The 13,841-nt window shown below is 50.3% G+C and overlaps 1 protein-coding gene across 1 annotated transcript in view; it reads left to right on the forward strand.

The window, feature by feature from the left end:
• Nucleotides 1-1,163: 1,163 nt before the first annotated feature.
• LOC147456451 (autophagy-related protein 9-like) overlaps nucleotides 1,164-13,841 on the forward strand; it is a 70,103-nt gene continuing 57,425 nt past the window's right edge. Inside the window, exons 1-2 of the mRNA XM_086514908.1 lie at nucleotides 1,164-2,139; nucleotides 2,213-2,533. Coding sequence (XP_086371034.1) covers nucleotides 1,574-2,139; nucleotides 2,213-2,533 — 887 coding nt within the window. The 5' untranslated portion in view covers nucleotides 1,164-1,573. The remainder of the gene's footprint in view (nucleotides 2,140-2,212; nucleotides 2,534-13,841) is intronic.

Consider the following 13,841-nt stretch of genomic DNA (forward strand, 5'->3'; position numbering starts at 1 on the left):
GCATCTTTGCTCACCAATCTTGGAGAAGACGATGAAGACGTTATTTGTCATGCATGAACCATATGTGGCACTTTGTAAGTCTATGCCTGAAACTCTATGAGTCACAATCTTCTAAAAAAAAGCATGCACATTTTTTCTTGAAGAGTTTTGTGTGTTTTTGTGATGCTTCCACAGGAGAAAGAAGAGATGCCCAAAAAGGAAGAAGATGACAAGAGAGGACTTTATGAGTCTATGTTTCTAATATAAGAAAGCTGAAATTTTTGACTTAATCAAATAAGGCCATCAAAGGCCACTTTATGGGCAAGTTGATGTATCATGATTGTATTTGGCTTTATTGAAAGCTTAGTAATACAAAAAGCCTTGTGGCAAGGTCGGCCATTCCAACCCTCAATATTTCGTCTCTCTCTCTCTCTCTCTCTCTCTCTCTCTCGCTTTCTCTCTTTCTCTTTAAGTTTCTACTTAGGGTTATGTGATTTATGTTATGAATCTCTTATGATGATTACGTTCAATGATGGTGACAATCTATTCCTCCAAAATTTTGTTGCAGCTTACATGTTAGCATTAACAATCTTTTAAGCCAGCTATGTACATATAGAGGGTGCAAGATATGGATCTCTCTTTCGTCCTTTTGAAGTGTGGGTAAGGTGGAGCGTTTAAGCGTGGTGAAAGCCATTTGGGTTTTTGGTTTTGTCTTTGAGATTAGTCGAATAATTCATTCAAGGAAGGTGGCCAAGATGACATCAATGAATATTAGGCATAATTATCCGTTCCAATAATTGAGGCAACTAAGCCTCTTTCACATTGAAACCACGTAACTGAGTCGTGGTCATGGTCTCACAGGCACATATTTATCCATGAAGGCTTGTGGCAATGAGCTATAGCTCTTTATAGGATTATTACCTTTGCTAACAGGTAGAGAGGAGAAAGAATCTAGAGAGAGAACGCTCTTTTCTTCGAGAGTCGCCTGCATTAGATGAGTTACAAACCTCTACTCTTGTAATTGTGCCGAAATCGGCATAGTTGCAAGAGGGGCTGCATAATTCTACTTGCCTTCCACATAGTGCTCGTGTGACCATGGATGAGCCATAGTGATCACAAAAGTAACAGGTATTGTGCCTCGCGTGACCACTGCCTAATTACATTCCTATGATGACGATCATTATTATTTGGCGTGCTCTTCTCCCCAAGTAATTAAACTGCAATTTGCGTGTTTCATTAAGGTACTTCCATGTCTGCAGTGCTACAGACATTGCCCATGTAGAGGCTGCTGCCTGCAGTTTTCTCTTTTCCATGACCCATCTAGGGTTTTGTTCTGACGCCTTCGTTCACTCGACTTTGGTACGTCATCGACTCTGGCAGCTTCAGATTCCATGAACATAGTATTTTCCTTCGCTCTCTAAACGCTAAATAGTCGCGCTTCCAGAAGGAATCCCTTCAACAAGTGTTTGAACCACAGTGATTGGGTTACCTGCATCATCACTGCCGATTGCTTGTAGCAGAGGAAGTTTCATCATGATCTGAATTCTTCCACTTGGAAGAATGATGGAATTGTATGCAGGGTTAGGTCAAGAAGATGTACAGCGAGTGGAATCGTTTACGACATGATGAAAACAGGGCTTCAAATAGGCCATGGATTATGTTGCATAATCAAGCCTCTGCAGGTTTGGGAAGACGCGGCATTGAGGTGGAACTTTCTGACTATCACAGGCTGCCTAGTGGTGAAGAGCAGTTAAGCCCCCGGAACCTACTTCAAGGAGAAAGCTCAAAGCCTGAAGTTATCACAGACTTGGATGCTTTTTTTGAAAGGCTGTATAAATACTATTGTGGAAAGGGTCTTTGGTGCATTGTCATTCAATGGGTCATCGAGCTTCTCAGTTTGGGATTCACGATATGCTTCTCAGGATTCTTCTTATTAATAGTCGATTGGCAGGTGCTTCACACTTGTGGTGTTCATGCAGTTGAACCTTGTGATCTTTTGAAGGAGGCTATTAAGGAACACCCTCTTGATCCGCTCACCTTCTCAAAGGGTATCGTTGTGACATATTTGATACTCTTTTCTTTGTATTGGGGCTTCTGTTTTCTCCGTTTCTTAGTGCAGCTGAGAGAAGTTTTGAAGGTTCGGAACTTCTATCATCATCGGTGAGTACTATATGTTTGTTTCTTTTGTAATAATTTGCGAAAAGTGAATTTTGAATTTTGGGGAATGTTACAGATTGCAGATTAGCAACAGGGAGCTGCAAACCTTGTCATGGTCAGCTCTTTTGGACAAGATTGTGAAGTTTCAGGAGCATCAATGCCTTTGTGTTGTGCGTGAGCTCTCTGCTCATGATGTGGTCATGCGAATCATGCGAAGGGACAATTATCTAATTGGTATGGTGAACAAAGGCGTCTTTGCAGTCCCTCTACCTGTGTGGGTGCCAGGATTGGGTCCTGTTGCATCTCATGATAGAGCAAGTAATGAACGACGTCTTCTGCTAACAAAAACGCTGGAGTGGAGCTTGGATTGGTGTGTTCTACAACACATGTTTGACAGGTATGCATTTTTGTACGCAACAGTCAAAGTTATGGTACAAGTGTGGCCAATTGAAATATTGTAAATGCTTTTTTTTTGCTTTGATGCATTTGCCTTGTGCATTTATTTTTTAACTATGTGATTCTTTTTAACTGCTTTGCAAACCTACAACTTTGGGATGCATAACTTCTAGTATAGTTTCCTTTTGTCTAGTAGCCTTGGATGAGCCGATGGAGAAGGATTGCTGTGGGCTGTCTCTTGAGATAAAGAGGTTTTGCCCTAAGTAAAAGGCTTTTGATGTAGAGGCGATGATGGACACATACTCAGGATTGGTGCGCTTGCTCACCGGAAAGCTTACTTTTGAGGTAGAGAAGTCAACGCAAACATCAGGATTCAGAGAGAGAGAAGATCTTCATCAAGAACAAGTTTGGGTAGCCAAAAAAGTTTGCGGAGCAGAAGTTTGAATTGTTTAAGCAAGGAAATTGCTTCACTTGTGGAGAACTATGGCACAAATCTTCACAATGTCCAACCAAAGAGGAAGACAGAGGAGAAACATCTAGAGTTGCAGGGGGGGAGAGAGAGAGGGAAAGAAATCAAAGACCGCTGTTGAAATTGTCTTTGAAATTCTGAAAATTCAGTAAGAGGACGAGTTTTCAGAGCTTTGCAGAGCGTGAGAGCATGGGAAATAAAGAGACAATGGGGAGGTTGTATCATGCGTTAAAGTGAAGCCTAAGGAGATGGACCACAGATTGATGTGGCTTTGGCCGCACCAGGCTTTGCTTGCCAAGCCAAAGTCGAAGAAGTGAAGACAGGAGCGCGCACAGAGAGAGAGAGAGAGAGAGAGAGAGAGAGAGAGAGAGAGAGAGAGAGAGAGAGAGAGAGAGAGAGAGGATTTCTTTGCACATTGTAATGGGGACGGGCTCACGCGCCAACAGAAAAGAACAAATTGAACAACTTTAAGCACTTCAATTAATACTGAAAAGAGATGCACGACACACAAGACGGGGCGTGGCATAGTTCCGACCCCAAACGCTGGCGGGAGTATTGTTAACGGGAATATTTGCTTTGCCATCAAGAATGGACGCTTCTGATGCGTCACATCGGATGGGTGATGTAACGGGAGAGCACCATGTGTCAACGGAAAATAACGGACTGAACAACTTTATGCACTTCAAATAACAACTAAACTGAAAGATATGCACCACACGAGATGGGTAGTGGTCGAGTTCCACCCCGAGAGAGAGCACTGGCCCCAAACCCTGTCGCCCCTTTTGGTATTTTTTTATATTGCTTGAACTCAGTATGCCGGTACTCCGTCCTTCATAATTCCACGCGGAAACGTGCTTGAGAATGAGCCCATGGCACATATTTACATGCCCTTGGCCCTCTAAAAGCAATTTACAAAGCATAAATTTCAAAAGCTTCTGGTCCAAAAGCATATGACCAAAAAGCAACCCAACGCAAATCACGGACTGTCCGTGCACTTGCCACGTCATCAACTGCAGTGCAAATCGTAGCGGCCCGTACAATGCCACATCAACATGTCAGCACAAATCGTGGGGGCATCCGTACAGGCCTGCCACATCATCAGCCGTTCGTGACTGTGTGAGCTGCCTTCTTTTATTGTCTTTGGGTCACTTGGGCCCCATCCGGTGGGGTCCCATAGGTTGGTAACACTTTATTTAAGTTGTTGGCCCCACTCGACGAGGACCTGTAAGTTGGTGAGGACTCCTGCATCTACTACGTCTGTTTAGGCCCCTTGACTGGGATCTACAGGTCAGCTAGGGTTGGGTCTGGGAAACCCCACCTAACGGGTCTTCAATTGCTTGATACATCAACAATTTGTGACATCCCTCTTCTCGAAAGAAGAGTAATCGTTCGCGATTACAGTATATCTGCAAAACAATTCAAGTTAGCTAAAAACTTTAGAGGGTCATTCCGAGGGACAATCAGTTTTCTTCTTCAAGATCAAAGCTCGTGATATTCTGGCGTAGCAAAATTAGCCATCACATCTAGAGCGCGCTGATCTTGAATGGGTATCTCGATGCACTCAAATTACATACCTAGGGAATTTTACCCAATTAGGAATATATTTAGTGGTTGGCACATCACAAATGCTCACATATGCATGTTACAAGGACACGACGACATCGCCGCTAAGCACTCCCCTTAGACCGACGATTTGCGGTATGAATCTACTCAACGACTATCTCGTCACTCCCCCCCCCTCAAATAACCTAAAAAGGTCCAGGCAATGAGTTCAGAAAACGAAGTTTGAGCTTGCTACTGCTGCTCGCCCCCCCCTTGTTGCGCCATCGCTACCCTCCCCCCCCCCCCCCCCCCCCCCCCCCCCACTCGCTGCCCCTGCACTGCCCCTGCGCGCTAACCTCTCCCCCCCCCCCCCCCAAAACCGTTGCCCCTGCGCGCTGCTGCCCGCCCGTTGCCCCCCCCTGTTTTCGTGCTGCCCCAAAGGCTGCCCGCTGCCCTCCTCTTGCGTTGCCTTCCCCACCCCATCCCCCCGCTCGCTGCCGCTTGTGCACTCGCACATTACCCGGCTGCCCACTTCGCCCTCGCCGTCCCCCCACCCCCCCCGTCCTCTTTGCTCCCGAAGGTCTTCTGCACCTGGCTTGGCAGCGCTTTCTCTTCAGACAAGTGCTTGGCGTACTCGTTCGCAGATTTTCTTCACCGCCCGCTTCTTCGACTCAGCAGTAGACACAGATGGAGGCTCCAGCTCCACCTCAGAGGGACTCGCCTGAAGCCCCCTCGCCCTACCCCGCTGAGCCCACCATTCGACTTGCTCTTACACCGGCAGAGCAAGCGAGCCTTGCCACAGAGGTAGAACGCTTGCAGGCGACTTCTGTCATCTGCAAGGTTCTCGGCACTCGTCCCAGCAGAGGAGAGCTGCGAGACCTTCTCCAGGCCCGCCTCCTCGCAGAGGTGGGCAAGATCTTAGATGTCCAGATTCTCGGACGGGGGTACTACCAGATTGAGTTCGAGACTTCCGAGATGGCCTCCAAGGTCATAGCTATGAGTCCATTGGCCATCCGAGCAGCACGCGCCCACTTTCGACAGTGGCGACATGGTTTTGACCCGGCTTCGGATGTGCTAGTAGAGGAGGCGGACATCCCCATCTCAGTCTACTTTCCGGGTTTATGGAGGGAGTACCTTCCACTTCTCTCCAGGATTGGCTCCGCCATCGGAACTGTCCTGGAGACACCTCGTACGGCAGCATCAGTAGCTGCCAAGGCGGCTGGCATCCCTTCAGTTCGAGTTTTGGTCAGAGATACCCACACGCTTCCGAAGGTCATCCTTCTGCCTCGGGTGAGTGGGGGTTGGCTTAGACAGAGTGTGGAGTACTCGGGTCTCCCGAACCAGTGTTTCATTTGCAGACAGATGGGCCACCTAGCGAAGGCCTGTCCACGGAGGAGACCACGACCCGCACCCCAGCCTCAGCCCCCAGCCTCAGCCCCAGCCTGCCAAGGCTGGGCCGTAGCCACAGCCAGCGACAGAGCACAGATTCAGCGCCACCCTCCGAGCCTGGGGCTCCAGCGGAGGAGGGGTGGCAGCAGGCCCATGGCCATCGACGCCAGGGGCCACAGCGACAACCTGGCACTCAGAGTGGCCCCCAGGTGCCTACTCAGCAGCAGTGGGTTCCCACGGGGAACCGCTTTGGTCCTCTTGAGCAGGAGGAGCCCCCTACGCCAGCCTCCACCTCCGCTTCACCCTCGCCAGCCGCTCCGCCTTCCGATCTCCCCTCCTCCTCCTCATGCCCTCCCCCGCCCTCTGCCACCGCTCACTCCCCACCTCGCCCCCCCCATGTCTCTGCCGCCCCACCCCGCTTCTCCTCTCCCCCGCCCCCCCCCCAGCCCCTTCTCCCCCTCCTGCTTCAGTACCACAGTCAGCTCAGGAGACTGGACCCTTGCCGGCGGCCAGGAGATCTCTTGGCAGCGCCTTCGCCACGAGTCGCCTAGCGAGAGAGGGTCAGCCCTTCATGCGGCCCCCACTGCAGATTCAGACATCTCCTCTTGCAGCTATCCCTCGTGGTTTGACGAGCTTTGACCTCCGACGCCGCTGGGATTTCTTCGATTACGGGTTTACTCGTTTTCTTGGCGATTCCGCAGCAGACCACGAGGCTGCCTGCTTCAGAGTCCACGCTTTGTTCCTCGCCGCTAGGGGGACAGAGGCCTTGGACGCAGCAGTTGGTTTCTCCTTCCCCCTCTGTGGCAGGACTGAGACAGAGTGGTCCCTCGACTCAGTGGTGGGATGGTTGCATACATAGGTTCTCGAGTTCTCTCACCACATGGGAGAACTTGGCGTTACAGATCTGTTGCAGACTTTGTGGCCACTGGCCAAGTTTGCAGTGACATCCCTAGATTCAGCAGGATGTAGACACATTGTGGTGTACTTTTTTGCTGATACGCAGTGTTTGCCTTGCTATGTATTCATTCATGAGGACTCGTGGACAGAGGAGGTTGCTTTACGCACGGCTCGCTCTACTTGGGCTTGGACCAGGCACTCACTGCAGTCTCGCCTATCTAGAGGACGCTCGGATGCGGATTACTCCCCATCCAAGCCTGCTTCAAAGATAGCTCGTCTTGCTGCTGCGGCAGCATCTGTTCTCTCTCGCTCCCCATGAGGATCGTCTCGTGGAACGTGCAGGGACTCGGTGGGCCCCAGTTTCAGCGACAGCAGGGCCGATTGCGTCAGGAGCTTCAGTGATGCCTTGTGGGAGGAGAGATCGATCTCCTTATGCTTCAGGAGCACCATTTGTCTGAGAGCCGCATTCGGCGATGTGGTCAGGTTTTGCGTGGACGCTATGGTACCTTTTGGTCAGCTGCTTTTGGACCTGGAGGCATCCAAGGTGGGGTATGTATGACTATTGCGGACTCATTACAGCAGGCCATTGTGGGCAGAGGGATTATTGTACCAGGCAGGGCTCAGTGGATTACTATGCAGGTTCAGGGTAGCCTTGTGGGTTTCCTGAACATCTATGCGCCCAATGTGGCGAGTGCTCGTGCAGAGTTTTGGTCACAGATTGTTGAGTCTTTGCCACAGGTTGACCAGTGGTGTGTAGGAGGGGACTTCAACATGTTGGAGGACCCTTCTGACAGAATCGGAGGCAGCCATGCTACTTTGCATGGAGTCGAGTTAGTAGCTTGGGAGAGGTTTTGTATGACGTTGAGGGTCTCGGATACATGGCAGCATTCTGGCTTTGTGAGGCCTCCAGAGAGTCTTGCCTTCTCTAGATCGGACCGCAGAGTGGGAGGAGTGAATCATAGATCGCTTCTACACTAGTGACCACTTCAGTGACTTGGGGGGATCAATGGGCATCCTGGCAGGGACATCCTTCTCGGACCATGCACCAGTGATCCTCACAGTGGCAGACAGGCAAAGGAGTGGGAGCACGATGCTTCGCATCCCAGAGCGGGTCTTGCTGGACTCAACACTCAGAGAGAGGGTCGAGGCTCTATGGACAGAGGGCATGGACAGCCAGGCTCCACCTGCAGACAGAGTGGCCTCAGGCCTAGCTCAGCTCAGCCACTTCTTTCTCCAGGAGTCTTTGGCTCGACGGGCTGCAGCGAGAGAGGAGCAGCGTCTTAGACGAGGCATTGCTTCACTACAGAGGATGCAGGAGCAGCATCCAGACAGTCCATGGTTGGAGGAGCAGCTACAGCAGGCTCGACAGGAGCTTGCTTGCACAGAGGAGAGGCGCCATGAGTTTGCCTTCCACCGACAGGCATCTCAGTGGACTCAGGTGGGTGATAGAGTGACAGGTGTTTTTTTTGAGACAGTGGGACCTCGGCACTCGCATGCCAAGGTCAATCAGTTGAGGAGACCCGATGGGTCAGTTGTTTGCGAGCCAGAGGATATGCGTGCAGTTGCTACTGACTTTTACCGTGAGCTACTGTCGGCTGAGCCCGAGTCAGAGAGACAGGATGCATGCAGGGAGCAGGTTTGGGCACAGATGCCTTGTCTTGTGACTGAGGAGATGCGGCAGAGGCTTGAGTTACCTCTTCAGCTTGAGGAGCTGCACACGGCTCTTAGGGCCCTCCCTCGTGGTAGCTGTCCAGGTGAGGATGGGCTGCCTTTCAACTTCTTCTTGGAGTACTGGGACCTGCTTGGCCCAGATCTTTGTAGTGCCTTTCAGTACATTCTGCACACAGAAGTGATGCCGGATAGCATGAGTGAGGGCCTGATTTACCTCATTCCAAAGGAGGGTGGCTCCTTGGATGAGATTCGACAGTGGCGTCCCATCACCATTCTCAACTCAGCCTACAAAATTCTTGCCAAGGCTCTGAGTTTGAGGATTCAGCCACTTTTGGAGAGCCTTATACATGGGACTCAGACAGGTTTTGTCAAGGAACGCAGTATCCTTGACAACATCTTCACTTTTTGGGAGGCTTTTGCCCTTGCACGGCTCCGTGGGGAGGACCTTGTGATTCTTCTTCTCGATTTTGAGAAGTCATACGACAGAGTTGACTGGGACTTTCTAGAGGGCACGCTACGCAGGATGGGCTTCTCAGAGGCTTGGATCAGAGGGGTGTCAGCTTTGTACAGACAGGCCCACAGTCAGGTGCTTATGGCAGGAGGTAGAGGTGAGCGCTTCATGCTCACACGATCGGTCAGACAGGGTTGTCCTCTTGCCCCCTTTCTCTTTCTGTTCTATGCGGAGGCGATGAGCAGATTTTTGGTGTCACAGTAGGTTGGTTTGAGGGGCTTAGCACTCCCTATACGGGGAGATGAGCTTCTGGACGCTGAGTTTACCGACGACTCAGCCTTGTACTTAGAGGGCCAGGAGGCCAATTTACACAGATGTGGGCAGGCTTTGGAGACCTTCTGCTGTGCATCGGGCGCACTGATCAACTGGAGAAAGACAGTGGCTTTCTCAGTTGGTAGTGCTCCTGTGCCAGATTGGATGCCAGGAGAGGGTTTCAGGTGGATTCCTCCAGGGACTGCAGTTCGGTACTTGGGTTGTCAGGTTGGTTTGGATTTGTCCCCCGAGCAGCAGATTGCTCCTCTTCTCCTGTCCATCAGGAGAAAGCTGTTACATTGGAGCTCAGCACGACTTTCGCTGGCTGGTAGAGTAGTAGTTGCCAACCAGGTGTTGTTGGCGACTATGTGGTACATCACTTCTTGCTGGATCTTCTCGAGTTCTTGCATCAGCCAGGTAGAGAGGCTGATCAGGAACTTCCTTTGGTCTGGTCGCGACACTCAGATTGCCCGAGCCAAGGTGGCTTGGTCGGTCATCACACTTTCTTGTTCTGAGGGAGGGCTTGGGATCATTGATCCAGCACAGCAGAGCAGAGCCCTTCTTGGGAAGTTCGTCGTCAGAGGACTTCTTCCAGGCGAGGAGCCCTGGAAGGAGTTCTTGTTGCAGAGGCTTCGTGCCAGGGTGCCTCAGACAGGAGGCGCTTGGCAACCTTCGACCAGATGGATCTTTTCAGAGTTGCGCTGAGTTGGTTTGAGCAGGAGACTGGAGGACCGATTCGCTGTGAGTTTGCTTCGGTCTTGGGAGCTATTGCGGCGTGGCCTAGAGCAGCGACAGCCGACGTGCACGGAGGAGCGCCTACGGCAGCCCCTCGTCTGGAACCCCATGGTTAGCACTCAGAGAGGCCACTTGGTTGGGAGTAGGCCTCATGTTTCTTGGGGTCCCATGGCAGCAGGTCCAGCGCGCTCTCTAGGTGACTGGCTAGAGTTCACAGGTTTGTCAGAGGAGGTGCAGGTTGTCCAGCTACAGGGCATGAGAGGGGTTCAGAGCATGTGTCAGGACATCTCAGAGTCAGTTCCAGCTGATTGGCTCACGCCTCTCGAGCCAGAAGCACCCCGGTGGATGGGAGCCTTCACACGACTGGAGGTTCTCATTTCAGTCAGGGCTTGCTCAGAGATTGTCCCAGCCCTGTTCTTCGAGCTTGAGGGTGGGGGACGATTACAGAGAGTTGCAGTAGAGGCCCCGCAGGTAGCAGAGTGTTGTTTCCAGAGGATCCGAGTTGTGGGCATCTGTGGGAGGACTTGCGTCATAGACCCTGACCCAACAGCTCTTGAGACAGGACATTGAAGGCTATGGGCTTGGGAGTGCTGTCCACTGGCACGAGTACAGTGGGATCCTGGTGAGTGGCTATGGAGGGACCCATTCTCTTCTGCAGACCGCCCAGGAGTCCCTTTCTTTCAGTACACTGTTCGGCTTGGACGTCATATACTTGCAGCACAGAGAGGCCCACCCCGCTGCAGCACGTCATTGGCAGGAGGAGGGTCTCACAGTTGAGTTCTTGGCAGCTTTTTGGCAGAGGCTGTGGGACTCCAGACAGCCGAGGCGCGTCACCTTGTTCTAGTGGTTGGTTGCACACAGAGCCACAGCAGTAGGGAGCTGGCTTGTACATTGTGGTCTCTCGGCCGCATGTACAGCCTGTGACGAGTTGGTGGAGAGTCAGCGACACTGTCTTTGGGACTGTCCCTCGGCCCAGCAGGTGTTGCTACGAGTTCTTCGGCTGATGCCTGCCCTCTCCACGGCTCGACAGTACACTTGGGGGGCGGCGGCTTGGTCCACCCTCACGGGCCCGGCACTTCAGTTTGAGCTATCTTCCACCAGCAGGATGATAGTGATACAGGGGGGTCGACCTACACTCCAGCCTGCTACAGACCTTACTCCACAGGAGTGGAGCAGTGAGAGAGCGGAGTGTTGGGAGCTCATCAGCGGCCTAGCTCTCTGGTTCATCTGGCGGGCCCGTTGTTTCCGCATCTTTGAGGCTCGCCTTGTACCACCAGCAGAGACTGTTCGTGACTTTTGGCTAGAGCTGATCCATACTCTCAGAGGACAGCTTGAGGGACTACAGGGCAGCTCCGACCGCATGCGGGAGCACCGCGAGGCTTTCCTTCGTCTCTGGCGCCCTGGGCCGTTTTACTCCATGGTCCAGGGGGTGCTCAGATGGCACTACTGTCCACCTGTGTGGCTTTTCCCTCCTCCCATCTCTTGATTTAGCCCCATTGTATATACGCTGTTTTTTCATTGGGAGAGTCTCCCCATCATGTTTGTTGTAGCCCTCTCTTGCAGAGGTGGATGTAGCCCTATGGGCAGCTTTCATTAACTAATAGAAGGATCTTTTTCTCGAAAAAAAAAAAATGAGTTCAGAAAACAGATACAACCAAACGCTCCCCAAACCGCAGCTTGCGTCGCTTGGAGGTTTCAAACACACAACTAAATGCTCCCCAGATATCCTATCTGTGTCGTTTAGAGGTTTTCTAGCATATAACGAAACGCTCCCTAGACATCCTGTCTGCTTTATTCCGAGGTTTTCAAGCATACAACAAAACGCTCCCCAAACATCCTGTTTGGATCGTTCCGAGGTTCAAACATTATCAACCAGCATTTCTCACTACTCCACACAGGCGTAAATAACCAATCATTCAAACCAGTATTAAAACCAGAGTCAAACAATTCAAACCGGCGCCAAGTCAGATTTAAAACAGATATCATCCATTTCAAACAAATTCTAAACAGGATTTCCAAACAAATCTCAAACAAAATTCAAAAAGTGTCGTAATCAATCTCAAAAAGCATTCCCAATGTCAGTCGAACTCGAAAGTCGACTGGCATTCCATCCTAAAACGTGCATCAAAATTAGGTTGGATTCCTTCCATAAGGTTGTAGCTGACTGCAGCATGATGTAAGCTCTTGAATGGTCGAAATTGGCTTGGACAGACAATGTTCCTGTAGCGGCGATGGTAGCCCTAAGATATAGCAATGACACTCGGCCTCCAAGGTTATCTGGTCGAGAAGAGACACCTATTGGGAGATGTTTTAAAATTTCAAGTTGCCATTTGCTATGTCAAAGTGTTGCAGAACTATAAAGATTTCCTTGGATCTTCTTCCCCAAAAAGCGAGAAAAATTTCTTGTGAAATCTGGAAGCATCATCTTGATCCATCTTCTTTTTATTAGGACTGATATGCTTTGAGAAAGTAACGGAAGAGCACAATGTGCTAACGGAAAAGAATAGTCCGAACAACTTTATGCACTTCAAATAACAATTGAACTGAAAGAGATGCACGACACACGAGCCGGGGAGTAGCGGAGTTCCACCCTGAGAGAGAGCACTGGCCCCAAAACCTGGCGCTCCTTTCGATAGTTCTTGAAATTGCTTAAACTCAATACAACGCCGATACTCCGTCCTCTGCACTTCGACTCGGAAACGTGCCAGAAGAGGAAGAAGAAGAGAGTTTTAACGTCATAGGAAACTATCCCAAGAGACCTTAAAGATCTAATGTTAGGTGCAGTGGAATGATTGTTTGCGCTTTGCTCAAGATGATTGCTCCGAACTGTGCTCAAGGTTCCTTTTAGTTCTTATGGAAGGGAGAGCCTTCCATTCTTAATGGAAAGTACTATGATCACAACAAAGTGAATGGACACTGTGCGTGCAAGTGTATGAGATTGAGAGAAAGAGAGAGAAGAGAGATACGACACCAGAGACGTTGTAAAAACCCTCCTCCGAAGGCCCCACTCTCGTCGGCGAGAGTGGTTTACTTTTGATTGCACAAAGTGGTACAATGATGATGCAATGGACTGATGCAATCGGGACTATGCCGGTGACGACGACGACTTTAGGGCTGAAATCTGTGGTCTTCTATCTCCTGAAAATCTGCAAATCTTTGGGCTGTTTTGGGTGGCTGAAAATGACTTTTGGCTGCGTTTTTATGGCTGAAAATGGGGGTTCTTCTGCACCCAACTAGGAATGAACTGTCTGCTGCTAAGGCTTGCTGAAAACGCTGAGCATCTGCTGTCGCTAAGGCTGAAAACCAAAAACGCTGGCCTGCTGTCCTATTGTTAGTAAATTGCTGACCTCTTGCTGCCAATTGGCTGGGAACAGGAAACGCTAGGGCTGTCCTGTATCAGCTGATGAAAACGCTGAGGTTCTGGAGTGTGGCGATATTTGCAAAGCTGAAAATGCCCAAGGTTGAGGGAGGTGCTGATGGAGATGAAAAACGCTAGGGGTACTGCTGGGGTTCTGCTGAGAAGGTGCCTGTTGAGCATGTGCTCCTGCTGCCTCTTCTGCCAGAAAGTGCTAACTTGGGGTTGCTTATATATTAACTTAGCAAAATTGCCCTACCTACTTTTGTTGGAAAGTCACTTAAAAATAACAAGTGAAAAATACCAAAAATAGGGAAAATAGGCTAAATGCACTGGAAACTTCCCCTGATTGAATCTGATGGATTCTGAAGGGAATACTAATGATCATGCTGTGCGCAACCAGAGGATATGCATCTACACTAAGTGACTGGGCATGCACGGTCTACGAAGACTCACAAAAGTGCCATATCACTGCTAATCTAGACTTG

Source organism: Adiantum capillus-veneris, chromosome 6 (assembly GCF_014529385.1).
Source record: "Adiantum capillus-veneris isolate H3 chromosome 6, ASM1452938v2, whole genome shotgun sequence".
Classification (NCBI taxonomy): domain Eukaryota; kingdom Viridiplantae; phylum Streptophyta; class Polypodiopsida; order Polypodiales; family Pteridaceae; genus Adiantum; species Adiantum capillus-veneris.